This window comes from Gymnoscopelus microlampas, assembly GCF_963454915.1.
Source record: "Gymnoscopelus microlampas genome assembly, chromosome: 21".
NCBI classification, from domain to species: domain Eukaryota; kingdom Metazoa; phylum Chordata; class Actinopteri; order Myctophiformes; family Myctophidae; genus Gymnoscopelus; species Gymnoscopelus microlampas.
Genome location: NC_139958.1, coordinates 37,064,169 through 37,091,837, shown reverse-complemented (window position 1 = coordinate 37,091,837; position 27,669 = coordinate 37,064,169). Strand labels below are relative to the sequence as shown.

The 27,669-nt window shown below is 40.5% G+C and overlaps 3 protein-coding genes across 4 annotated transcripts; 2 read left to right on the top strand and 1 right to left on the bottom strand.

The window, feature by feature from the left end:
• The first annotated feature begins 2,977 nt into the window (after positions 1 to 2,977).
• Positions 2,978 to 6,878, top strand: LOC311038052 (placenta-specific gene 8 protein-like). 2 transcript variants are annotated; one of them, XM_084047353.1, is made up of 6 exons: positions 2,978 to 3,044; positions 3,942 to 4,063; positions 4,177 to 4,259; positions 4,666 to 4,778; positions 5,205 to 5,347; positions 5,545 to 6,214. In XM_084047353.1, exons 2-6 carry the CDS (start codon positions 3,971 to 3,973, stop codon positions 5,653 to 5,655), a joined length of 543 nt encoding a protein of 180 aa, XP_083903479.1. In that variant the 5' UTR covers positions 2,978 to 3,044; positions 3,942 to 3,970; the 3' UTR covers positions 5,656 to 6,214. The 2 variants fall into 2 exon arrangements, with proteins under 2 accessions (XP_083903479.1, XP_083903480.1); XM_084047354.1 differs by lacking the exons at positions 2,978 to 3,044; positions 5,545 to 6,214 and adding an exon at positions 6,604 to 6,878 and having other exon boundaries at positions 3,576 to 4,063.
• A 3,389-nt stretch (positions 6,879 to 10,267) lies between these two features.
• plac8.2 (placenta associated 8, tandem duplicate 2) lies at positions 10,268 to 12,652 on the top strand. Its single transcript, XM_084047355.1, has 4 exons — positions 10,268 to 10,410; positions 11,525 to 11,649; positions 11,907 to 12,016; positions 12,531 to 12,652. Exons 1-3 carry the CDS (start codon positions 10,299 to 10,301, stop codon positions 12,009 to 12,011), a joined length of 342 nt encoding a protein of 113 aa, XP_083903481.1. The 5' UTR covers positions 10,268 to 10,298; the 3' UTR covers positions 12,012 to 12,016; positions 12,531 to 12,652.
• A 2,780-nt stretch (positions 12,653 to 15,432) lies between these two features.
• Positions 15,433 to 26,008, bottom strand: cops4 (COP9 constitutive photomorphogenic homolog subunit 4 (Arabidopsis)). The gene is made up of 10 exons (XM_084047349.1): positions 25,926 to 26,008; positions 24,442 to 24,521; positions 23,858 to 24,009; positions 21,484 to 21,587; positions 20,151 to 20,304; positions 19,273 to 19,423; positions 18,735 to 18,905; positions 17,937 to 18,052; positions 16,607 to 16,691; positions 15,433 to 16,193 (listed from the first exon to the last, which is right to left on the bottom strand). Exons 1-10 carry the CDS (start codon positions 25,997 to 25,999, stop codon positions 16,057 to 16,059), a joined length of 1,224 nt encoding a protein of 407 aa, XP_083903475.1. The 5' UTR covers positions 26,000 to 26,008; the 3' UTR covers positions 15,433 to 16,056.
• Between the last annotated feature and the right edge of the window lie 1,661 nt (positions 26,009 to 27,669).

Genomic DNA, 27,669 nt, shown 5'->3' with positions numbered 1-27,669 from the left:
AACTGAAGTTCCCTTGTGGGAAGTGATAGGTATAAATAAAATAAAAGGCCAAGGTAATGATCAATAAATTCTGTGGGAGTGCCATCAAGCAGGGACAGAGGGACAGGAGAGACATCTACAGTAGTTGGCGCAAAGAGCATGGCTTTCGTTTTGTTTCAGTTCATCTGTGCCTTGAATAAAACATTTCAAGTTAAATGTCTAGAGTTCAAGACATTTACTCCGTTCTTGCACTTTGGTAAGTCACCCTTCGTCCACAAATGCCTAAAGTGTAAATTGTGTCCTTGATCAAAATACCACACAGTTTATTATACAATGAAACATTATAAATTATGACGTTTATGATAATGTTTAGTATAAGGAACTGCACTGCCTTCATTTTCCAACTATTGTTCCAGACAGCTTCAACTCTCCAACCACCTGGTAAGATTTAATTCTTAATGACTGCATGCAAATCCCGAACGTAACTTTTTTTCAGCTTTTCCACACTTTTTGATGTTCATGAGGTGTAATTTGTACGTTTTCACGGTTGTGAGACAACAGTGTTTTTCACAAAACAGGGACAACACAGGATGCAACTCTACAGTGTTTAGCCCATAGACTGTGGGTTTAGCCTGACTCGTACTTTGTGTAGATCAGTGGTTCTTACAGTGGGGTCCAGGGAGACCTCAGGGTTCCCTGAGGGGGTTCCAAATGGACTCTTACAGGTCAGTAACTCTGAGAGTGTACAAAAACATTTGTACACTCTCAGAGTTATGGGGGTCCTTGAAATTAAAAACATTTGAGAACCACTGGTAAAATAGTACAAATATAAATGTAAATAATTTGTAAAAGAAAAAAGGAAAGAAAAACTATATCAGGAGACCACTAAGGGGAAGTATGTGCAATTTCCCATAGAAGGGAGGTGTCATTCACTGCTGACGTTTTTCCTTTTTCTCCTCTGTGCATCAAGTGTTTGTATTACTTGATGACATGTATTATTGTGATTTTTTTATGCTATGTTGATGAATTGAATACATAGGACCAATGGAAAATGGAATGGAAATGCAAACAGCTGTGACAAGTCAACCAGGCCCTTACGGTCCCTCGGACTTCCAGACTGGCCTGTTTGATATCACCAGTGACGGTGGAACCTGTGAGCTTCCCTCTCTCTTCATTAAACTGAATGAACCCTAGCGTCCTTATTCTGGGGGCGAACATTCAGAAAAGATATTTTGTGTACAGCATGGGACCACCAAATCTTTGTGATAGGAACTTTTTTTGTTTCCTTTTAACATGAAGCACCATGAACCTAGCATCCCTATTCTGGTGGGACCATTTGCAGAAAATAGCCGATCTACAAGCTCACAGCGCATCCAGCCGCAATGCGTTGATGAGCTTGTAGATCGGCTAATTTCGGCAAAGAGGTTTGGTGTGTAGTAGGAAAAAGAGCAGACCAAGTACAGCCAAAGGTCAAGTTTACTACAAGTATTGAGGGTTTAAGTGGTTAAATGTCTGAAAATACACATTAACTTGAATCCAACGTTAATTCACACAACACTGATGATAGTACTGTCAAACAAGTCTATGGAGCTGTCTATGAAATCTACGAAAAGGTTTAATCTGCAACATAATTGTACAATATATATGTAATAGGGGTTGCTGCTTTTTTTTGTAACTACAAAAACTATAATTACATTACATTACAGTCATTTAGCAGACGCCTTTATCCAAAGCGACTTACAATAAGTGCATTCAACATAGGTAGGGAAACAAAACTACTAATCACCAGAAGTCATAAGTGCATTTTCTGCAAAACAAGCAACCAAGAGTATACCTAGCGCTAAGGTAGCTGTAGTTTACAACCCTCGTAGACGTATTTACGATTCTGACGTCTTCAATCTACGAGAGTTGTAGGGTGCACGTCCCATGCAGGGGAGCACTTTCTGCACTTTACCCCGCGACACTCCAAACATGTTCAAATTGAAAATAAAAGGTGCTTACCGCAAAGCCCCAAATGTTAACGACCTTCGCGGGGTAGTAGTGATCCCCGTCGAGGTATATCTTTCAATAAAGAAGTCTTTTAATCCAGCTTGTGTCGGAATCTTCACTGTTCTTCTTTTGTTTTAAATGAGTTTGAACTGCGCATTAGCGATTTGGCGGTCGGGAGGTGTATTGCGCATTGAAAACACAATGTATCAATACACCTCCCGACCGCCAAATCGCTAATGCGCAGTTCAAACTCATTTTAAACAAAAGAAGAAGCAGTTCGCAATACACCTCCCGACCGCCAAATCGCTCATGCGCAGTTCAAACTCATTTAAAACAAAAGAAGAACAGTGAAGATTCCGACACAAGCTGGATTAAAAGACTTCTTTATTGAAAGATATACCTCGACGGGGATCACTACTACCCCGCGAAGGTCGTTAACATTTGGGGCTTTGCGGTAAGCACCTTTTATTTTCAATTTGAACATGTTTGGAGTGTCGCGGGGTAAAGTGCAGAAAGTGCTCCCCTGCATGGGACGTGCACCCTACAACTCTCGTAGATTGAAGACGTCAGAATCGTAAATACGTCTACGAGGGTTGTAAACTACAGCTAGCGCTAAGGTAAAAGTGCAATATATCAGCTACCTACTTTCTTAAACAGATGAGACAAATAGCAAAATCAAATGAGCAAGAGCTAAAACAAATAAGTGTATCGACTAAACAAGATCCAATAAAACAATAAAGCAAGAGTTTGTACAACTAGTTAGGCAAGGCGAAGAGGAAGGGTAGTGTTTCCTGAAGAGGTTGGTTTTCAGCCTGCGGCGAAAGATGGCAGACGGGTGTGGATAGTGCGCAGGGCACCTGCCGGGAGAGGAGGGAAGGAGGATCGGATATCGTTCACCTTCTTGTCAAAGAAGTTGGCGAAATCGTCAGGGAGGAGGGAGGAGGGGGTGGTGGTTGCAGGAGAGAGGAGAAAGTTTCAAAGAGTTTTTTAGGGTTGGAAGCAGAAGCCTGAATTTTAGTGCAGAAGAAAGCAGCTTTAGCAGCTGATAGAGGAGGAAAAAGTTTGGAGATTGGAGGGTAAGCGGGTCCTCCTCCTCCGGGAGGTTGCCATTTCTCCATTTGTGTTCAGCCGATCTCAGGCTCCCTCTCTCAGTTCGCACTGAGTCCGACAACCAGGGGGCAGGTTAACCTCGGTCCCAGCCTCACTCATCTGCGAAAAGAAGAGCCTGGTCACGACCTAAAGCATCGAGTGTCTAGGAAGTCCGAGTGGACAGGATTTCCGTTTCCCCCGGAAACTATATTTCTTGACCAATCACAACACTCGTTTCATTCACGGAGAATGTTAACAGATTTTTAAAGCATCAACGTCATTTCCTTGGGCGGTACTTCCGCCAAATTCAACCGTTTCCGGTTGTCAACTTCCTAGACAACCAACATCCCAGGTCTTGCCCAGGGTGGGGGGCAGGTGGAGTTCAGGGCCAGGGAGAGCAGAGAGAACAGAAGAGGAAAGAGCAGTGGGGGAAAGTGAGCGAAGATTGCGACGTGACGAAACCATGTGGGTAGGGAGGGGCTGTGAGGGGGGAGAGGAGAGAGAGAGAGAGAGTAGGACATGAAATAGTGATCGGAGAATTTCTTACCCTTTTCACTAGAAAGAAGAGTGACGGACAGGTTAGCAGTAGAGCAGCATCTGGTGAAGATCAGGTCCAGTTGGTTGCCAGCCTCGTGGGTAGGAGGAGATGGGGAAAGAAATAGGTCGAAGGCGGCGAGGAACGAAAGGAGAGGGTCTAGCTGCTTCTCTGTCGGGAAGTTGAAGTCACCTAGAAGGATGAATCCAGAGCCATCGACAGGGAAGTGGGAGACTAGATGGTCCAGCTCCTCCAGGAAGCCACCAGCAGGGCCTGGTGGGCGGTAAACAACTGCAATGGTGAGCTTGACTGGATGAGAAACAGTGATCTTTTATTTCATGTATTTCAGGCTTCAAAGGGTTGTGCTGCCTACCTTGCATGGTCTGCTCTATTGCCAGTGACATGGATGAGTGCTGCTGCGTTGCGTTATACCCAATACGCTGCGTCTACCGGACCAGACACAACATCAAAGTAAGTTTTCAATAGATTATCATGAACAATTTCAATCAATTCAATCTATCTATCTTTTTTTTTTTTTACCGTGACAAAGCAGGGTATTAATTTAACATCTCTCTTGTTCTCAGGGCTCCCTTTTTGAAGATGCAAAGGTGTTTTGCTGCTGTCCAGCATGTGCTGCATGTCAACTGAGGAGAGACATCGACCTCAGGTAACTCTCAGAGTTCCTTGAAATGAAAAGGTTTGAGAACCGAACCACCGTTAAAATAATACAAATATAAATCATTTGTAAAAGAAAGAACGTTTTCTATCAGGAGACCACAAGGGGAGGTAAATGCAATTTCCCATAGAAAGGAGGTGTCAGTCACTGCAGACGTTTTTCCTTTTTCTCCTTTGTACATCAAGTGTTAGTATTTGTTGATGACATGTATTATTATGATATTTTTGTATGCTATGTTGATTAATTGAATAGATAGGACCACAATGGAGACTGTACCTCGTGCTGTTTACATTTCTGACTAATAAAGTATTCAATCAATCAAAAAGAAAGAAAGAAAGAAAGAAAAGGAAAAAGAAAAGAACAAAAAGTTAAAGTTACAAAATGTGTTTTCTCGTAGAAAGAAGAGCATGGTCGAGTCTGTGACATATCAACCAGGCCCCTACGTTTCATCATACGTTCCCTCGGACTTCCAGACTGGCCTGTGTGGCTGTGGCTGTAGCTGTAGAACATGTGAGCTCAGCTTCCCTCTCTTTATTAAACTAAATGAACCCTAACTTTTTCTGTGACCTACAAGCTCACAGCGTGTCCGACCGCGATGCATTGATGAGTTTTATCGGCTATTTTCAGCAAAGAGGTTTGGTGTGTAGTGGGAAAAAGAGCAGACTATAAGTACAGCCAAAGGTCAAGTTTACTATAAGTATCGAGGGTTTAAGTACTTAAATGTCTGAAAATTAACATGAATCCAATGTTAATTCACACAACACTGATGATAGTGCTGTCTAACAAATCTATTGAAGCTGTCTATGAAATCTATGAAAAAGTGTAATCTGCAACATAATTGTATACAATATACAGGTATATGTACAGTAGTAGGGGTTGCCTGCTTTATTATTATTATAATTTTCTAACAATAATCTTTTGTTGCATGTATCTCAGGCTGCAGGTACTCTCCACTTCCCATGATCTGGTCTATTGCCAATGACATGGATGAGAGCTCCTTTATCCCTCTATGGTACTGCTGCTGCTATGCGTGCGGCTCTCCAATACGCAGCGTCTACCGAACCAGATACAACATCAAAGTAAGTTTTCAATAATTATCATGAGCAATATCAATCAATCTATAATTGTATTTATAGCTTTGTCACTGTGACAAAGCAGGGTATTCATTTTACAAAGTAAAATATCGATTTTTCTTTACTGACGGGGGGTGTTATGCTGCCACTGCAGCATAACACAATAGGTGTGACTTAGTATAATTAATCTCTCTTGTTCTCAGGGCTCCATGTGTAAAGATGCAATGGTGTTTTGCTGCTGTCCACTATGTGCCATGTGTCAGTTGAGGAGAGACATCGACCTCAGGAAGGAACAAGACATTTTCCGAAAATGACTTTAATGAATAAAATATTATTCATCGTTTCTTTCTGGCAGAGTATTATGTTAATACAATATAGCTAGTACATGTGCAGACCCTGGTGTCAGTAGTAGTAGTAGTACTGCCCAAAGCTCATAAGTGCCATATATTATCCCCCCCGCTCCAATCTTGGCTGAGCAGCGAGAATGTTTTTCTCTCACATGGGAGAACCGGGTTCGAATCCTGGCTTGGACGTAAATGTCACGGATTACAGCTTTAAAAAGCTTTAATTTGTAGGGCATACCAGTAAAAAAAAAGTGTCATAAAAGCACCAACCGGTCTTGACCTCATGGTAGACAAACCAATCCACACGACACACCTGGTTACTTAACCACTAAAACCCTATTTCCCAAATACCCATTTTCACCCATTTGTATGGGTTGCGAGTAGGCCTAATTATCCCTTTATCTTTAATTTCCTACTTTTTGTTTTTTATTATTTCAAAAGATTTTCCAAAAACTAACAATTCAACATTTTTGAAAAGATCAAATATCAAATCAAAGAAACTCCTTAAATTAGGAAAATAAAAACTTTAAAAAACAGTGAAAATAGCAAATCTACAAGCTCACAACATGTCTTACAAGTTGTAAGACATGTTGTGAGCTTGTAGATCTGCCATTTTCTCCAAATGTTCTGAAGGATGAATTAAGCCCAGTAGTGATAAATGTTCAGTTAGTGTTAAAAAAACAACAGAATAACATATGTGACTTTGCTGAGATTATAACTTATTTAATAAAGATTTGTCACCCATTTCACAAGAAAAAGGTGTCGTCAATTGAACACAACATAACATAATAGCCGTAAGATGTGTCCCTCTACACCAGATCTCTTGGGTCTTAATTCATCTCTGCTCACAAACTCTCTTATCACTGTTATGCTGATGACACTCTGGTGCTTTTCTCCTTCCTTTCCTCTGCCTCACAGGTTGAAGAGCTCATCACTGCATGACAGTCTAGCTGCAGCTCACAGTTCATTCCCACAACCTCAACCTCAATGCAGACTACTAGACTGAGCTTCTCTTTTTTCCTTGACAGTCCTGCCCCCTGCAGGATTTTGGCGTTTACAATTTAGGCAATAGGCTCTATTCACAGCAGCCATATTATGAAGACATTCACAGGTGTTACCAATGATACTAATGAAGGCTCTGTTCCATTCTGGTCAGACGGAGTCAGGGTGCTGATATTGTGCATGTTGGCTCACTGGAAACACTCCCAAATGGCCCTTTACGGGTGTGTAACTCTGAGAGTGTACAAATGGAACCAAATGGACCCGTAAGGGTCCATTTGGTTCCATTTGTACACTCTCAGAGTTATGGGGGTCGTGGAAATCTGAAATTCAAAAATCTGAGAACTACTTTGCTAGACTAAATGGAACAGAGCCTTCATTAGTATCACTGGTAACACCTGTGAAGGAAGTGATAATATGGCTGCTGTGCATAGAGCCTATTAGGCAACTCTTTATCCAGAGCAACTTACAATACTGTACATTCACATAAATAGAATCCAGAGTATTACAGTGTATTGCCTCGAGAAAAGTATGACATCAGGTAGACAATGAACCTAGCATCTGTCTAAACAACATGCCATCTAAATAACATTCTGTACATTGAAACTATAACATTCTGTACATTGAAACGATAACATTCTGTACACTGAAACTATAACATTCTGTACATTGAAACTATAAGATACCGGTAAACAATGAACCTATAGCATCTGCCAAAAATAGATATAAGACAATAAAAATACATTATACATCTGCATAGTAGCCATATCCATTTCCATCAACAACACCCTGGCTGCTCCTGTTCCAACTGCCAAGAACCTGGGAGTGGTCCTGGACAGTGAGCCGGCCTTCAAGGCACACATTGCAGTGATCACTGGCTCCTGTGGCTCTGTACAACATCCAGTGATGGAAGAATTATCCTTTGAAAATAGGCGATCTACAAGCTCACAACACGTCGCAGACGTGTTGTGAGCTTGTAGATCAGCATTTTCAAATTGCCAATATACAGTATATAGGTCTGAAGTGGTTTTAATAATAATGAAAATCTACAAAGTATCTAGTAACTAACGTTTTCAAATAATTATAGTGGATTAAAAGTACAATATTTGCCTTTGAAATATAGTAGGAGTAGTGGTAGTAGAAGATTTTGAAGTATTCGAGTAAAGTAAATATACCTCAAAATTGTACTTAAGTACAGTACTTGAAGTAAATGTATTTAGTTACTTTACACCACTGACAACATCCTGACAGCTTTTTATCCAAGCCTCAGTCACTTGACTATCGTAACTCCCTCCAGCTACTTAAAAACTTAGCGATGCTAATTTGAGGCTGGTCTGGAGGTCGTTCCAAAACAAAGGGCCAAAGTAAGATAGCCTAAGCTCTTTTTTCCTACCTCTGTACGCAGTGCAGCCACCGTGTACGGCAACCAAGCATTAGATCTAAGGTTAAAAAACGTTTTAACTTGAACGAATGTGGTGCACATGTAAGCAGGGAGACTGCCAACTTAAGTAAGGCTTTGAAAATAAAAGCGTACCAGTGCTGCATCTTGCGAATCGACAGAGAAGACCAGCCAACCAAAGAATAGAGGAGACAGAGATGAGTCCTAAGGGCTCAGTTTGTAATTAATGGTTGGACAGGCAAATCTATAGACGATGCCACCATAGTCAAGTTGTGATTTCAGTCTATATAAAAGGCTCACAGCGAATTTGAGGTTTGTTTCCTAGCTGATCAACATGGGGCTTGAAATATAGGTTTTTGTTAAGCAGCAAGCCAGAATGGGCAGCCATAGCTGAATGGTTAGTGAGCCCTTGGCGGAGGTCCCGGAGGTCCCAGGTACGATTCCAGCTCTCAGCAATGTGTCGAAGTGTCCCTGAGCAAGACACTTAACCCCTAACTGCTCTCCCCCTTCACGCTCCTCTGTGGTCAGCACTCAGCTGGGTGCAGCTGAAAACTGAAGTTCCCTTGTGGGAAGTGATAGGTATAAATAAAATAAAAAAGGCCAAGGTAATGATCAACAAACTCAGTGGGAGTGCCATCAAGCAGGGTCAGAGGGACAGGAGAGACAGCTACAGTAGTTGGCGCAAAGAGCATGGCTTTCGTTTTGTTTCAGTTCATCTGTGCCTTGAATAAAACAAAAACATTTCCCTCTTTTTTACAAAACTAAAGCATTTCAGCCTTTTTTTCCACATGCAAATGTAACCGGGTGTGAAAGAGGTCTCTATAAAAATTAGAATGAGACGACACAAGGAACGCACAGCTAAGAATCCTTACAAATTCTACTGAGAAATGGCCTATATCCGCCGAGTTAATTTCAAAGCACTCACACATTTCAATGGATGAATTTCACATGACTACAGTATACTGGCGGGCCATAAATAATATAAATAATAAAATGTTAAAGAAGGAAGCTGCGGGCCATATAAAATCCACGATGGGCGCCACAATTGGCTCCCAGGCCGGACTTTGGACATTTCTGCTTTAAATAGGTACTAGATTTGCTATTTACTGCGTCTTGTATCTAGGCAGGTACCACTGTATGTTTACCTGGTAACTAATATACATGAACATTTGTCGTCGTTACTATCGTTTGTAAGAGTTCAAGACATTTACTCCGTTCTTGCACTTTGGTAAGTCACCCCTCGCCCGCAAATGCCTAAAGCGTAAATTGTGTTCTTGACACAAATTTTGCCTCACAGTTTATTATACGCAATAAAACATTATTGCTGATAACTTTTATGATAAGGTTTACATCAGTATAAGGAACTGGCACTGCCTTCATTTTTCAGCTATTGTTCCAGGCAGCTTCAAAGTACAGTGCTTCAACTCTCCAACCACCTGGTAAGATTTACTTCCTAACGACTTCATGACTGGAAAACCCAAACATGACTTTTTGTTTTGTTGCTTTTTCCACACTTATTGATGTTCACGAGAGGTGTAATTTGTACTTTTTCACGGTTGTGAGTTTTTCACAAACAGTGACAACACAGGATTCAACTCTACAGTGTTTAGCCTGACTCATACTTTGTGTAGATCAGTGGTTCTTACAGTGGGGCCCAGGGAGACCTCAGGGTTCCCTGAGGGGGTTCCAAATGGACTCTTACAGATCAGTAACTCTGAGAGTGTACAAATGGAACCAAATGGACCCATTCGGGTCCATTTGGTTCCATTTGTACACTCTCAGAGTTATGGGGGTCTTTGAAATTAAAAACAATTCAGAACCACTGGTAAAATAGTACAAATATAAATGTAAATAATTTGTTAAAGAAAGAAAGAAAGGAAAAAATAAAAACTATCAGGACACCACTAAGGGGAAGTATATGCAATTTCCCATAGAAAGGAGGTGTCATTCACTGTCAACGTTTTCCCTTTTTCTCCTCTGTCAAGTGTTTGTATTTTGTAATTGTTGATGACATGTATTATTGTGATATTGTTGTATACTATGTTGATGAATTGAATACATACAGTAGGACCACAGGACTTTTTTGTGTTATCCTTTGAGCCTTAATGTCTTACTGTACCTCGTGCTATTTACATTTCTGACTTCTGACTAATAAAGTATTCAATCAATCAAGAAGAAAGAAAGACAAAGAAAAGAACAAAGTTAAAGTTGCAGAATGTGTTTTCCTCGTAGAAAGAAGAGCATGGCTGTGACAAGTCAACCAGGGCCCTACGGTCCCTCAGACTTCCAGACTGGCCTGTGTGAAATCGGCAGTGACTGTGGAACCTGTGAGCTTCCCTATATTTATTAAACTAAATGAACCCTAGCGTCCTTATTATGGGGGCGAACATTCAGAAAAGATGTTTTTTGCACAGCATGGGTCTTCGACAGGAGGTCCAGGACCCTTTAGGGGTCCTCAGAGCTACTACAGGGGGACAGGGGGACCAAATCTTTGTGTGATAGTAATACTTTTTACATGAAGAACCATGAACCAAGCATCCCTATTCTGGTGGGAACATTTGCCGAAAATAGCCGATCTACAAGCTCACAACCTGTCCGGCCGCGATGCGTTGATGAGTTTGTAGATCGGCTATTTTCCGCAAAGAGGTTTGGTGTAGGTCAAGGTCAAGTTTACTCTAAGTATTGAGGGTTGCGGTTAAAGGGGAATACCAGTCATTTTCAACATTGAACTATGTCATTAATACACTTTAAAGCTGTTGTGTGGAAATAAGAAAAAAGTCCCCCCCCCCTTCTATGTTGCCTAGAACTGGAGAATTGATTAGCTGGTGTACTTTTGGCTCCGCCCTCTAGGCTGCTGCATTCACTAGAATGGGGAATCTCACTTCCAGCTGAAACAATGCGACTTGTAGTAGTTTATAATGGCATTATGATTATATATCACATTTCACAACACATAGCACTTGTAGATAATAGAGATCAATTGGCTGAAAATGCTCTAATAAGTCTCAACTTTATATTCTTATATTTAGCAATGAGCAACTGTCATATGTATTGTTTTATGGACTCTGAGTCTGAAATAAAGATTGAATTAATTCAAGTCGCACTGTTTCAGCTGGAAGTGAGAGTCCCCATTCTAGTGAATGCAGCAGCCTAGAGGGCGGAGCCTAAAGTACACTGCACGTATGTCACTGATCACATGACCTCAACAATCAATTCTTCAGTTCTGGGCAACTTGGAAGCTGGGGGGGGACTTTTTTTTATTTCCACACAACAGCTTTAAGGTGTATTAATGACATAGTTCAATGTTGAAAATGAGTGGTATCCGTTAAATGTCTGAAAATACACATTAACATGAATCGAACATTAATTCACACAACACTGATGATAGTGCTGTCAATACACAAAACACAAAAACTATCATTTTTTTTGCATGTATTTCAGGCTGTTATGGGTTTTGCTGCATGCCTTGCATGGTCTGCTCTATTGCCGGTGACATGAACGAGTGCTGCTGCTTTGCATTCAGCTTTCCAATACGCAGCGTCTACCGGACCAGATACAACATCAATGTAAGTTCTCAATAGATTATCATGAACAATATCAATCAATCAATCAATCAATCAATCAATCCTTTTATTTGTACGTCTGCTATTTTTACATACATCTCTTCTGGGGGATCTCTGCCTGGCACAAACCCTTTTCGAATGGGGGGGTCCGCTGCCAAATTCATATCAATTTGGGGGTCTTTGACTTGAAAACGTTTGAGAGCCACTGCAGTATAACACAATAGGTGTGACTTGGTATAATTAATCTCTCTTGTTCTCAGGGCTCCATGTGTAGTGATGCCATGGCGTATTGCTGCTGTCCAATATGCGCTGCATGTCAGCTGAAGAGGGACATCGACCTCAGGAAGGAACAAGGCATTTTCTGATTTGGGTGAGGTTATTATCTGAACTGGACTTTTAACCATATCAAATCCTAGCATCCCTTATTCTGGGCATGTCACAAATAGCTGAACATTTGGCATTGGTGTAAGGTAATTAAGCACATTTACTCAAGTACTGTACTTAAGTACAATTTTGAGGTATTTTTACTTTACTGGAGCATTTCCAGTTTGCAGTCATTTTACTTCTACTCCATTACATCTCCAAAAGCAAATACTGTACTTTTAATCCACTAGAATTATTTTAAAACTTTAATTACTACTACTTTTTACACTTTGATTATTATCGCAAAACACACTTCAGGCCTATATACATTTTGGCCATTTGAAAATAGCAGATCTACAAGTTCAAGTATAAGCTTGTAGATAGGCTATTTTCAAAAGAGCGTGCACACATTCAATCTGACACCTACCCCCACACCCACACACACACACACACACACACACACACCACCCACAAACTTCCTAATTTATTAATCTAATAATGTATTGTTTTATCTCTTCCAGGTGCTGCATGATGATACAGGATTCTTTTTGGTATTTCCAAATAAGAGACATTTCTGTTAATGAGGAGTAAAGTGTTGAGGAATTAAACTCTTGAACCGTAGCATCCCTATTCTGGGGCGAATGTTCGCCAAAAATAGCTGATCTACAAGCTCACAACATATTTTGAGCTTGTAGATCAGCTATAGGGCATCGCAGTTCGCCCTGGTGCCGGAAGTAAATACTCAATGCATTTTTTCCCATTGACTTTTCCAAAAATATTTATATCAATTAATTTAAGCCTAGAATCAAGCCATCCAGGATCCTGGTGAATCATGACCATAAAACCTTTTTTTCTGTGATTTTTTTTATTTTATATTTAATGATATGATATACTATATTTAATAAATACCCTTTGTTTTGCCGTTTTCAAAAACGTTTTTTCACAGAATCAAACGTTTTATGGTCATGATTCACCAGGATCCTGGATAGCTTGATTCTAGGCTTAAATGAATTGATATAAATATTTTTGGAAAAGTCAATCGGAAAAATGCATTGAGTATTTACTTCCGGCACCAGGAAGTGGGCGGGAACTGCGATGCCCTATTTTCGGCGAAGAGATTTGTGGTGTAGAGGGCCAAAAAACAAGAGGTCCAAATACAGAGCCAACTCCGGTCAAGTTTACTGAGAATAGAGGGTTTAAGTGGCAACATTTTGATTTACATTATATAGTATAATAGATTAGGGAAATCCATCACAAAATGTTTTATAAGAATGTTGTTTATGTATTTTTGTTCTATCTCTATGCTGTGTCTTAATGATCAAAGTTGTTGTTGAAATGTGCTATACAACTAACCTTGCCTTGCCTAATCATTAAGAATCATTCATTTATGAGTAGGACACATCCAAAGGACGAAAGTGCACTAATGTTATGAATGTGAATAAAATTGGTTGTTGGTGATTTATTGGGGGTCCATTTATTTACTTAGAATACGATTATTCAAAATGTTTGCACTTTAAATCAACTGCTATTATTAGTTTGCTAAAGGGATACTTGTAAGAAGGCATAACATAGTCATCTCTCATTTTTATTTATTTTATTGACCACTTTATCTCCATCTCATCTTTGTAAAGTAACATTTACTCAAGTACTGTAGTACAGTTTTTAGTTGTTTTTTTACTGGAGTATTTCAAATTTTCAGTACTTTTACTTCAACTCCACTACATCTCAGAGGCAAATATTGTACTTTTACTCCACTACAATTATTTGAAAACTTGAGTTACTAGTTACTTTGTAGATTTTGATTATTGCAACACATACAGTACAATAACCACTTCAGTCCTATATAAATTTCAGCAGCCATGCGACGCATTGTGAGCTTGTAGATCTGCTATTTTCAAAAGATTGTTTTGAAAACTTGTGAAATGGGACATTCTGCATAGTGAGTACTTTTACTTTTGGTACATTTTGATGCCAATACTTTTGTACTTTTTACTTTAAAAGTTGAATTCCTTTTACTCAAATAAAACATTCGAGTACATTTTCCACCACTGACAAACGTACAAGACATCCAGAGGAATGAACAGCTGAGCTATGTGTATTTAGCTACCTTTTATTTTGGGTCTAGTAGTTTGTTATAGTCCAAGTTTATTTTGGTGTTTTCAGCCCCCTCTTGTGGACATAGATGCGACTTCATTACCATAGGTTTGCATTGCTCTGTCTCAACTAATAACTACAAGTTATTTACTACTGTATATACACAGTCAGACAGGCATGTACGGCAATCTATATGAAATAAGATAGTAAAGGTGTTTAATTTCTCCTCTCATAGAGAAAACAGGGGTCCTATTTCACAAGAAAACAGGGGTCCTGTTTAACATTGAGACCTGGAACTGTGTCATTTTTAGATTTGAGCTAAAAAGCATTATTTTACACTTTTGGCTATTCAAAAATAGCAGATATACAAGCTCATAGCGCGGCACCGAGTGCCGTGCTACGAGCTTGTAGATCTGCTATTTTTGAAAAATCATGAAAATGTGTGCAAATCTTTGAATATATATATTTTTAAAGCGAACATTTTTAACTCAAATCTTTGCTTCTGGGGGTCCCTGGAACAAAATATTTTGATGGGGGTCCGCGGCCAAATACATATCATTTTGGGGGTCCTTGACATGAAAAAGATTGAACACCACTGATATAGAAACATACGTTTTCAGAAAACTGTTGAGATTTAGGAGACATGTAGAATCGGCTTCAGGTCTCAATGCGTTAAGAAAAAGCAAGGCTTGACCAAGTCTAGGCAGTGCATCATGGCTTATTCTGTTTCACGTACCTGTAGGCCAAGCCGGGTTGAGGTGGTGGGACTAGCTGAAGCCTGGTAAAAGTGATTCACATGAACGCTCGTTCGTTCAGGGCTTACTTCAATAGACTCCAGGTCGACCACAGATTACTTCAACAGACCATGAGTTCGATGACAGATATACTGATCCTGAAGTAGGCTAAAGCATATAATTATGTAAAAAGAGTTAACACGGCTGCTGTAATAAAACAGAGAAAACACGGATGCTGTAATAAAACAGAGAAAACACGGCTGCTGTAATAAAACAGAGAAAACACGGATGCTGTAACAAAACAGAGAAAAAAACAATAGTCAATTGACTGAAAGTGCAACTAGAAAATAAAATCCTGTCGGGACAGCCCTTCACCCTAGGAACTTTAGCTAAACGTCCATGTCTCGACAACATACTGGTTGCTAAACATGGACATTGCTGAGATTCAGAATAGTGGAAGTAAACAATCGTTAACAAATTGGTTATTGTATGACTTCGGTTTATAAATCCTCAGAAGCTGGGGACTGAACATTTTAATAAACCACTGAACAATATTTTTCTTTCATTCAGAAATTTAAAAACCAGGAGAACCAAGTTGATTTCAAATTCACATTTAATTAATCTCTTTGTACTGTTGATGATATTGGGTCTGTCTAGCCACGTTAGGACAGAATGTAACATAATAGCTATTGTATTATGTGGAGTGAACATTTGTACTTATAGCACCGCCGTGTTTACTTCAACCGAAAGGCATACCACTCATAAGTGGTTCATTTTACAGCTGGGCAAAAGAGAATACAAAAACAGTTCACTGTAAAACTAGCAGAAAGAAAGACATTTGAACATAAAGATGATGTTTCAGTGAAGTTACTTCAGTGCACACCAGTGTCACATTTAATGACCCAGTGTGAGCAGACAGGAAATTGTGCCTCCTTAATAGCAATAGTCAGGACCAATTATATGATAAGGTTGAACATTGGTGTTCAACCTTAAATGCTCCTTTAAGTGCTCCTTTAAGGGAGAGAGTGGCTGGGCAATGGGAGCAGTTTAGGGCAGTGATTCTCAAAGTGGGGTCCATGGACCCTTAGGGGGTTCCAAATGGAACCAAATGGACCGCCACGGATCCATATGGTTCCATTTGTGTACTCTCAGAGTTATGGGGCACCTTGAAACTAAAAGGTTTGAGAACCACTGGTTTAGGGGAGCGTTTAGTTGATGTTCAATGGGTCATTTGCGTTTCCATGGTCTGCGTCATGGCCCATTCCGGAGCAGCTGCTTGGATCTTTTCTAGGAGCTTGTTGACTTGGAAACAAAGCGATTGGATCTGTTTGTCCCAGGTGGGAAGTGGCTCACGGGCTGAAAAAAAGACACAAAAACAACCAAGTGGGTTGGCGTTTAAATGTGTATTGAACCAACAAACCAAGCTTGCGATGCGTCACATTGTCACAGCATGTTGGAAAACGGATGAATGTAAACCATCTGAATTGCTTGCGATTCATTCTCATTTCTAAATCATATCGTCTCTGTCGGGTGGAAACCTCATATGTCCAAAACGTGTCGCTTTGCGCCGTGTTTAGAGCTGGCAGATCTGCTACTTTTTATGTTTTGTGTGACACTATAGTATGATCAATTACAGCGTTAATTTACGAAAAAACACCAAAAGTTAAAATATGGAGATATGCAACGATATGCTTCTTTCTTTCCAAAATGCCAGGTTTTCTATGTTCTACCAAAAGTTAAAATTAAAAAAGAAAGTCATTTTCACTTACTCTCAAAGTGGACAATACTATCTATCTGGTCAATGAAGCCATTCATGCGACCCTCTGTTATCATCTGGGAGGCGATTCTTTCAGCCTGAGAACAAAGCACAAAATCAAACAATGTTAGAATTAGTATTAATTAGTTAGAATCCCCGTACAGCAAAACATGAAAACCTCATGGTCTTTGCTTTAATGCCACCCCCAGAATTTCCAAATGCTCACAAAATGTATTCTAAAACTCTCAGGTAACCAGTGAAGGACTGGTGTGATATGCTCACTTCTCTTGGTGTGTGTCAAAAGCCTGGCAGCAGCGTTTGAATAGTTTGCTTGCTGATACCCAAATATTTCGCTTGTCGATACCCGAATTAAGTGCATTGCAATAATCAAGTCTTTTCTAGGTCTGCGGCAGTTAAGGAATGGCGCAACCTTGGCTAGCCGTCAAAGCAGGGTTGTACCACTTTGATCACCTGGATGTCAAAAGAATATAACAGAGGGCATGGCCTTGATTCTAGCGCCACTCTTGGACCAAACGTTCCACTTGTGCACAAGTTACCTCCAAAATTCAGCACAGAAACCGCAGATTGCTTTGAAACTTGCTCAGTGCAATCATGCTCCCTGGACAAATACATATTAATTTGGGGGTGAAAATTTGACGTGAAAATGTTTGAGAACCACTGGTTTAAACAACATTAGGAAACAAGCAAGCAAGCAAGCAACTGCATTTTACAAACAAGGCCAAAAACTACCAATAATTTACAAGCAACTTTACAGAAAAACATGCCCAAAGTCTGTTATAATAAGCAGACATGGCAACCCTGGTTCCAGGGGGTCCCCAGCAAAATGATACAGTGGGAACCAAATGTAACTCTGTAACTCAATCTACAAATGGAATCAAATGGACCCTTACGCAACAAAGAACAAACCCACCAAAACATCATCCGCCCACGCTTTCTTGCGCACGACTGTTCTCACCAAAGCCGGCCAAAACCAGAATGTCTGGGCGTCCTATATACAATGTATTTCTATGAGAATAGACAAAGACCAGCTTTTTTTTTGCCCAGAGCAGAGAACAAAATCTTCATGTAGGTGTCCGTGCGCAGCCAGTGAGAACGGCTGCATTCATTAACATATTGCTGAAAAGCAGCGTCCGTGCGCTTACACCTGTGCGTTTCGTGCATTACGGGTACATTTGGTTCCATTTGCACGCTGTCAAGAGTCGTGCGGGTCCGTGGCCTAACATGCATACCAAACCTTTTGACCCCCAGTTTGAGAACCCCTGTTTTACTGCACGTTCAGGCCACTGTGCCCAGTTCCCCCAAAATAGGGCCCATTGTCTCACTTTTGCTGGAGGAATTTCCAACAAGGCCCCAAGCTCTTCAAAAGTGATGTTGTTGTACAGTTTACTGGCAGACAGCAGGTTGTGTTCTATGACCGCTCGGTCCAGGATGCTGGAACCTGGAAGAGAGAGAGAGAGCACACAGATGGAAAGATTTAGGAGGAAACAAAAACACTTCTAATTCCCTATATTCCACGCTGGCCTCGCATCTTACGCATCCTTCTTCTCACGATATCACTGAATTTATTTTTGTTTAAAAGATGTCACGCAACCATTTTAATGAGTAAATATTCCCTTTTTCGTTTACATTATTAAAAGTTTTGTTCACAAGGAGTCACGATGCGACGTGTTGTGAGTTTGTTTAACCCATTAAGACCTGGAAGTAACGAATCTGTGTCACTTCTTGATTTGAGCTAAAAAGCATTATTTTACACTTTGGCTAAAAATCGTGAAAATGTGTGCAAATCTTTGAATATATATTGTTTTAAAGCGAACATTTATAACTCCAATCTTTGCTTCTGGGGGGTCACTGGAAAAAAATATTTTGAGATGGAGGTCAGCGGCCAAATACATATAATTTTGGGGGTCCTTGACATGAAAAAGTTTGAGCACCACTGATATAGAAACATACATTTTTCAGAAAACTGTTAGGATTTAGAAGCCATTTGTAGAATCGGCTTCAGGTCTTAAAGGGTTAATGGAGGGGTTTTTTTCTTTTCTTTTTGAGTCACGGGGAAACGCCAAATGTCTTTTAGGTCTCGAGCTGATAAAGTTTGGGTGTGCCGGTGCTCTTGACTTTACCATCTACTGTTGTGGCCTTCTGATGTGGCATGAGCAAGGCAGCAAACTCCTGCAGCTGGTTGCCCCTGATGATGCGATCCAGGTACATTTTCTCCAGGATGCCGTAGGCGGCCAGCTGCTGACAGCGCTCGTCCTTGAACAGAGTGGCCAGCATACGGGAACGCTGTTGGCCTGGAGGGCAGAGAGCGAAGGAGGGAGAGGAAAAGACAAGACATTAGTACGTGAATGAAGGATAAACCTGTGGTTCCCAACCTGGGGTCCAAAAGCGCTCATTATGCAGAATGTCCCATTTCACAAGTTTTCCGATGTATTAGAAATCGTTTGAAAATAGCCTTAGATAGTGTGTGTGTGTGTGTGTGTGTGTGTGTGTGTGTGTGTGTGTGTGTGTGTGTGTGTGTGTGTGTGTGTGTGTGTGTAATAATTGTAAGCCTCTGTAGCAGATGGAAACATTTTAGAACTTCAACCTTGGGCTTAAACCTTTGGCTTTCACGTAAAATGACTTTCACTTGACCTACAGTAATGTTCATAAGTGGTTTACCTGCAGAGGCCAGTATGGTGCAGTTCAGTGCATGCTTCAGGGCTTCTAGACGCTCAGTCTCGTGGACGATGGATTTATAAGACAGCTCATTGTACCTTTGTGCAGCTTCAATGAACTTCCTCCTGAAGTCTAGGACTCTGGCATAGCAGACCTGGGCACAAACAGTTTAGGCATTTAGCAGATGCTCTTAATCCAGAGCAATTTACAGTACGCAAGGACACAAGATAATACATCATAATACACATAAATGGGTTACAACGTCCGTTCAAAAAAACACAGTCTCAGATGTACCTGCAGAAATATTAGGCTATTTTTCGAGCGCATTAGTGGTTGTTGGTTCCATGTAGGTTTCATCCTGTAGTTTTGTTAGTGTGATTTAACTTCATCATCCAATCTATTTGAAAGACTTGTCAAATCGTATTTAATACCTTTTAAGACATTTTAAAGTCTGAAATTCAGATTAATCAGATTATCTGAAATTCAGACTTGTATTACTTTTTTTTTTAGGGGCCAGCGGAAACCCTGAGCATTTTCTTTTCTTTTTGTTGTTTGGTGAAAACAATACAGCTCATGAATGTCAAGAAAATGAACAGCAATATGGGAAAAAAAAGTATAAAGCAGTGGTTCTCAAACGAGGGTTCGAGGACCGCCAGGGGTCTTTGAGGAGTTAGGTCTGTAACTCAGAGAGTGTACAAAATGGTCCATTTCGTTCCATTTGTACACTCTCAGAGTTGGGATTTTATAGTGTCAATTGGGTCCCCCCAGAGACAGAAAATGTTATCAAATGGGGGTCTGTGGCCTAATGCATATCAAACTGGACGTCCGTGACATTAAAACGTTTAAGAAGCACTGCTATAAAGACAGTAAGTTAAATATACCTTATAGTGTATCTGCAGCTGTTCATTAGACGACTCATTCTGAAGCAAGGAGGCTCTGTTGATGTAAGCTTCAGCCTGAACGGGATCATCATCCTCCAGGTACAAACGAGCAATTTTCAGGTATGTGTCCAACTTATAGTCAACATTGTACTGCCTGAGGGAAACAACATCACTGTTAGGGCGCAACTGTCCATTATCTTCCAACCATTATTCTCTTTTTGGATACATTGAATAAACTAGATAGTTAGGTTTCTGGATCATTTAAAGAAATGTATCAATATATCAACATGAACAATATTTGAAGAGGTTTTTTATGATTGACTAAATCGATGAGTCTGAGTAACCACTTATTTCCGTAATGTTTGCAAACGATTATTTCATAAAAACTGAGAATGTTTGTAGAATCAATTAAATTGATTAGTTAGATTAAGGGAGTTGCAAGTAATATATTGCTTAAGAGTTAAATTGCTCTATATTCCCATAGTAATCATTCAATGCTATAGTGTTCAGAATCAGAATTATTGTCACATCACAGGTTTACAAGGTAAAAAAGTGGGTGAAATTCGTTTTTGTACATCACTCCCATCGCAACGTTAAATTCCGTAGAAAGATGAGTGGGGAGAGAGAAGAAGAAGAGGGGTAGGGGGCAAGTGGGAAGGAGATCGAACAAGAGAACAATAGAAGGCCAAAAACAAGTTATCTACATATTTACAAAGTACCTGAGATAAGAATCAAACTAAGGTGCCTGAGCATAGCAGCAATGTATGTATACTATGCATGATATACTTATAGACGCTAAGGTGCTTAGAGAGAAAAAAAGTGCAATAAAAAAACAAAAACAAAGTTTGTGCATTATACATGGGATTAAGGTGCAGAAGGTCAGTGCGTGTTCACCTAAGGGTGGACTGACCCTGGTATAATCCGCAGGTAGCTCCATGAGGGAGAGCAACAAAAAAAAAGTAATCTGTGCCTGGTGTGGTCTACTGTTTGTTCAGTAACAGGGGTTCCCCCATCTCTCCAGCTCTTTTTGTAAACAGAAAATACATTTTCAGGTCGGGATACTTATTTCATCCAATCAGAGAACTCATACTGGATAAACAAGTGAAATTGGTAAACACAATTGGAACCGGAACACTATCAAATTGAAGCTGATGAATGGGTTCTCTCTCTCCTGATTGGAGGAAATGTGTGACCCACCTGAAAATGTATTTCCTTTTAACTAAAGAGCTGGAGAGATTCCAAGACCCAGCCCTGTAACTGAACAAATACTCTATATAGCAATAATTACTGTTGCACACCTATTTGAGATCCAGTAAGTGAACTGGTAACTTACTTTTGTCCTGTTTCCAGGGGAATACCGACCAGAACCTGAGCAGCATTTTTCCAGTCCCCCTCCTTTTCATAAATGGTTGCCAAGTGCTGTCTGATGGAGGCAACCTGAAAAACACAGCAAGATTGTTAAAGATACTGTTTTAGTCCACCACGGCCCAAGAAACCATCACGCCAGAATGAAATGTTTGGAACGGGGGAGTCTGGTGCAACGCTCAGGTCCTGGACCTGGTGAGACGAAGGAGGGGCCCGGACAGGAGGCCATCCACAGAGCCTAGTTACTCCACGTGCTAGACCCAGTCCCGGCAGAGTAGTTCCGGAGAAGCGGACAGAGGGGCCCTGTCTTTCCCTTAGAGTACTGACCGTGGGTAGCTACTGGGACGTAAGTCGGGGGCTTGATCAACCCCGGCTGGGTCACCTGGGCGAGAGTGTATGTTGCGAGACCTGAAACACCCGTCGACCCCAGGCTACAACACTGATGATACGTCTCAGGTAGCCTGGGTGCCAGCCTGCTTCGCTACGTTCGGCGGATTTTTTTTTCTCTCTGCGCTTCTCAGTCTGGAATGCCCCCGATTGACTCGTCTTGTTAGCCTGGGTGCCAGCCTGCTTCGCTACGTTCGGCGGATTTTTTTTTCTCTCTGCGCTTCTCAGTCTGGAATGCCCCCGATTGACTCGTCTTGCTGAACTACACAGGAAGTACACAGGAACTACATATGTTACGTTAGGCAACGTCGTTGCTGATTGGATGTTGTTCAAACGAATGACGAATCAAAACGATCACACCGTTTTTTTTGTCCCGCCCCGCACCACAGACCAATCAGAAGCCACGGTAGGTTTCGAACCTTGGCTGCTGTGTCCCGCCTCCTGGAGATAGGAGGCATTCCAGACTGAGAAGCGCAGAGAGAAAAACAAATCCGCCGAACGTAGCGAAGCAGGCTGGCACCCAGGCTACGTCTCAGGTGCATTCGTGCAATGTTTTTCTTTATAGTCCAGTGGTTCCCAAAGTAAACGTTTTAGCTCGAGACCCAGAAGAGAAATTTGAGCAGATCTACAAACTCACTGCGCTGCACGGTGCGACACGTCGTGAGCTTGTAGATCTGCTAGTTGCACTACTGCTTTTTTTTAAATGTATGGAATTTCTTTGATTTTTTTTAAATGAAACAAGAAAAGAAACTAAACAAAAAAAGAAACTAAACAAAAAAAAGGATATTTACTTGCGATCCATATAAAAATGTGTCTGTGACCCACAAATGGGTCCTGACCCAGTGTTTGACCCCGACGGGTCTGTAACTCTGAGTGTACAAAATGGAACCAGTAGAGTAGAATTCTGTAAGGCCTGGTTTATATTTGGCTGCAAATGTATTAATTTGTGGCAATTAATTAGTGGAGAGTGATAGCGCACACTTTGTCCACTGTGTGTGTTGCCAGAAATGGCTAAATCTCTGAGACGCAATATGTCAAGGCAGATTATGTCAAACCAAAAACATTGGTGGTCTGTGGTCAAATCACCGTTCCAGCACTGTATGCACACACAGCGGACGGGTCGAACGTCGACTCAAAAGTGGAGCTGCAGCAAGTATAAAACAGTTTCGTACTCGGAAAGAAAAGGTTCCACTTGTTTTTTGGAGTATGCTTCCAGCTGTAATGTGATCACTTTCCCCTCATGTTCACCGTCATCCTCAAAACCCCACCTCCAATCGCTGAGACGTGTGCAGGAAGCACTTATTTTGCTTTATGTGATAGCCTACTCCGTCTCCGAAATCCCATAATTGATTCATCGATAATCTAATAAAAAGAATCAACTAATAATCTATCCCTATTTCAAGCATATCATCAAAGGCAAAAAGTTTCAATTTTTTCAGTAGTTTTGCACACAACACGGTTGTGAGACAAAGTATAAAATAGGCCTTAAGTGGTTAATTGATTAATTGACACTAGACCATACCCGGTCGGCGCAGCGCATCCGTGGGGGGATATGCGCACATGATCTGGCAACCCGGGAGGCAGTTCGTCCCATAGCTGGGCAGGCCCGTAACCATGGCGACATTGTTTGACACATAAACGCTAATAAGAAGCTGAGATTTGATGAAATTGAAAAACGGGCTTCACAGATGCGTTCAGATGGTAATGGTCAATGGCTGTGTGCAAAATCAGAGCAATTGCTCCAGCCACTGAGGAGAACCGGGTAGCTTCACCTACTCACTCACTCACCACTACAAACGGACGGACAGAGGTTACTAGAATTATAGTAGGATATAGAGTTTAACATAATATTATTATTTTTTTAAATCACACTTGTCCATTTTTCGTTTATAATCAACAAAGTAATCCACAGAATAATCGCTAAGGAGATTGATAGCTGCAGCTCTAGTACTTACTTGCTCCTCAAAAGAGATCACCCTGGGCTGAATCTTTTCCAAAGTGAAGTGGTACACAGCCTTAGCTGTACCGTCCGGCAAGTTGGGGAGGTGAGTGCAGAAGTCAGTGAGCAGTTGTCTGGAAATGACTAGACTGACATTCTCATTGACCACTGTAAGAGAGAACAGATAAAGAACCACAGTAAGATCAAGTGGTTAATTCAAATTAACTTGACTTGGGGTGGTGCTCAAACCTTTTCATGTCAAGGAGCCCAAAATTATATGTATTTGGCCGTGGACCCCCATCTCACAATATTTTGTTCCAGGGACCCCCAGAAGCAAATTTAAGTTAAAATGAGTTAAAATGTTTGAATATATGTATTTTTAAAAATACATATATTCAAAGATTTGCAAAGATTTTCACGATTTAAAAAAAATAGCAGATCTACAAGCTCGCAGCACGGCACAAAGTGACGCGCTGTGAGCTTGTATATCTGGTATTTTCGAATAGCCAACGCTAAAATCTAAAATGACACGGGTGCTTTAGTTTCCCGGTTTTAACGGGTTAAAGAATGAAATGCTAGTAACATGCTGACATCACATACTTGCTTCAACAAACGCCTTTAATGACTCCAGTTGATCCGCATCTGTAAACTGAATGGCCTTCTCCAAGATTTGTCGGTACCTAAAACAGAATTTAGATATCCATTACTCAAGCCTGATTTAGGCTCTGCTCAGTCGTACGATGTTGTCATGGGAGTGATCTATGGCCGTGTATATGGAATACATGAAGCTGAAGTGTATGCAATATCATTCACAGCCATTCTAACGCTAATTCTATAATAAATCCACTTAATCCAGACACCAAGCTACCTCCCACACCCCCCTATTGTTCTTCATGGGGCTTTATAATTATTATTATATCTTTATCTTTATTGTTGTTGTGCATGCTATGTTACTGTGTTATTGCAGCAATTGATTTGATTTGATTTATTTAGCACAAAACAATAAAAAAAAAACAGTACACAAAATATAAAAAGAAAAGTGCCAGGAGGCAAGAAGTCCAAAGGGCTTATACGAGGCCTCTATGTATAACAACATTAAAACATTAATAGAACATGAGTTGCAAACAACAAAAATATGAATATATAGAATTTACAAATAACATGATTGCAGTATACAAATAACTTAGTTGATATTCAAAGATTAATGTAATAATTAGCCAACATAGACATATCTGATTTTTACAGGGTGTCAAATCCATAGTGCAAACAAGCAAACACAGACAAAAATAAACCAAATCAAAATGTTATCAGGGAAAGTGTGATAATGAATATGACATTTATTATGTGACCTGTTCAATAAGAAGATCCTTCAATTTGTATTATAAGAAGATCCTTCAATTTGTATTATGTTTGTTGAGGACTCAGGAACCCACAATCAAAGAATTGTACTTGTGTTCTCGTATATATAGCATTGGTTCTCAAAGTGGGGTCCGGGGAACCCCAGGGGTACTTGAGGGGGTTCCAGGGGGTCCACAGCTAAATGATGGATAGTTAGGAACCAAATGGACCCTTATGGGTCTATAACTCTGAAAGTGTACAAATGTGCTGTACACTCTCAGAGTTAACATTGACTTTACAATATAAATTGGGGCCCCAGAGATAGAAATGCGATTAAATGGGGGTCCGTAGCCCTAATACATGTAGAGCCGTAAAAATCTTCTCTTATTGGGGTCCCTGGCATATCTTTTCAAATGGGGGTCCGCGGCTAATAAGTGTCAATTTGGGGGTCCTTGACATGAAAAAGTTTGAGAACCACTGTATTATAGGCACAAGATGTAATGAATAATAATCATAATCTTGAAAAACAGTGTCAAAACGTGTGCGTGTGTAGTTTAATGTGACGATGGATAAATCAGGACATTAATGGCAGGGGGACACAGCTCATTTCAATGCTAACAGCCAGCTAACGCTATCTCGTTTAGAGATATTCACCCAGTAAATTGTGGGTAAATTGCAAGTGTATAGGCTATCTCTCTCTCTCTCTCTATCACAAGCCATACACAGTTCGTGGGGTGAGTACGTACTTTGCAGCCAGGTCTTTGTGAGATCCAGTGGAGTTGATCAGCCCGGCAAGCTCCTGTCGCACGTCGGTCGCCATTTTGACCGTTTAGCGTCAACAACAGTGTTGCCAGGTTTTGTGATGAAAATAAGCAACCGGGTCTAGGAAGACACGCCCCAAAAAAAGCATCGCGTTGTGAGCTTGTAGATCTGCTATTTTCAAAAAACTCTTGCAATAAAATGTGGACTATTTGGAATCTTTTTTTAAACGTTCTAACGACACAAATGCTCCCCTGTGGCACAAAATATTTCCATGAAAATGTTTGAGAACCACTGGTTTGTTTAAATATTAACAATAATAATACAAAAAAGATATATATATATATATATATATATATATATATATATATATATATATATATAGAGAGAATTTAAGTTACCTAGTCTAGTCTGCCTTTTTGGAAGCAAGCCTAAATAAGCAAGTACACTAAATGAGCCCGAAAACCCGCAACCCCGGGCCGCAACTACCAATATTTACAAGCAACTTTACAGAAAAATAAGCCCAAAGTCGCTTATAATACGCCGACATGGCAACACTGATATTGGCTGTTACAACTTCTTCTTCTTGTTCTTTTGTGTTTCCGGCAGACTAGACGCATGTTGACGTGTTGCTGCCCCCCACTGTTCTGTAGGTCAGTTGATCTCAACCTGTGGGTCGGGGCCCATATTATAACTACGGTTGGGACCCCCAGGTCAGTTTTTTGGGGGAGGGGTCCCCAGATGACAGTGAAATGAGGTCCCCAGATGACAGTGAAATGACAATTTAAGGACTTTTTCAAACCTTTTTAATACCTCGAGAAAAAAATACAAAATACCATTTATGTGTAGGATAAGCCTAAGCCACCCCTTATTTTTTTTGTGTTTATTGAGCTATATATTTTTGTTGTTTATTTTATTGTAATTCATTGCTACAAGTTCATAGTAGATTTCATGGAATTACAAGTTAAATAGTTAAAAAGAGAGAGTTCATGCTTAAGTGTATTTCATCTCTGTAATATTGTTTTATGTAATGTCACTGTGTTCCAATCCTGCCAAACACAACACATACAAAGCAATAGCTCAACTGCGCCACAAGGGGGCATTACACTCCAGTGAGCGCTACAGGTTTCTGTCAGTCAAAGAGGAGGATCCAGTATATTCTGTCATGTAATAAAGCAGACTGGACAGAAATGTGTCTTAATTTATGTTATGTGTGTTTAACTGTTGTTGCAGTTCCGTGTCCAGTAAAAATGAATGGACTTCATTGAAGTGTGTAACATATACATCAAAAGTAATCAACAAAATGTATCTGTGGAACCGACCGAGTCAAACTAAATGTAATGCCTCAATTCTAAGTGCTTGTCAGGGTGGGGGGTCCCCAGTTCAAATAGGATTATTTGGGGGGGGGGTCACGGCCTGGCATTTTATACCAATGTTTCTCAAACATAGGGTCGCGGGCTCTTGTTTATACATCGCAAAATGTTTGCTTGTTACCTTTCCCCTTAAAAATAAATCAATACATAAATGCATTTTACACATCACAAGTGTGTGTGTGTGTGTGTGTGTGTGTGTGTGTGTGTGTGTGTGTGTGTGTGTGTGTGTGTGCGTGCGTGCGTGTGTTAATGATGTTAAATACAGGAGGATGCTAAAGTGTTTTTAAAAATGTTTTAAAACGTTGGCCTGTTTATTTTAAATGGTGCCCCATTTGTAAGGAGTGCATATGTGGGACGA

Excerpts from the sequence above, each read along its gene's own strand:
- LOC311038052 (XM_084047353.1), top strand. The coding sequence starts at position 3,971 with ATGGTCTGCTCTATTGCCAGTGACATGGATGAGTGCTGCTGCGTTGCG. Across the intron at positions 4,064-4,176 it reads GGACCAGACACAACATCAAA|GGCTCCCTTTTTGAAGATGC; the intron begins GTAAGTTTTCAA and ends TCTTGTTCTCAG. Across the intron at positions 4,260-4,665 it reads AGGAGAGACATCGACCTCAG|AAAGAAGAGCATGGTCGAGT; the intron begins GTAACTCTCAGA and ends GTTTTCTCGTAG.
- plac8.2 (XM_084047355.1), top strand. The coding sequence starts at position 10,299 with ATGTGTTTTCCTCGTAGAAAGAAGAGCATGGCTGTGACAAGTCAACCA. Across the intron at positions 10,411-11,524 it reads CGGCAGTGACTGTGGAACCT|GCTGTTATGGGTTTTGCTGC; the intron begins GTGAGCTTCCCT and ends CATGTATTTCAG. Across the intron at positions 11,650-11,906 it reads GGACCAGATACAACATCAAT|GGCTCCATGTGTAGTGATGC; the intron begins GTAAGTTCTCAA and ends TCTTGTTCTCAG.
- cops4 (XM_084047349.1), bottom strand. The coding sequence starts at position 25,999 with ATGGCGACCGACGTGCGACAGGAGCTTGCCGGGCTGATCAACTCCACT. Across the intron at positions 19,424-20,150 it reads AGCTGCAGATACACTATAAG|GTCTGCTATGCCAGAGTCCT; the intron begins GTATATTTAACT and ends GTTTGTGCCCAG. Across the intron at positions 18,053-18,734 it reads GAAGGCCACAACAGTAGATG|GTTCCAGCATCCTGGACCGA; the intron begins GTAAAGTCAAGA and ends TCTCTCTTCCAG.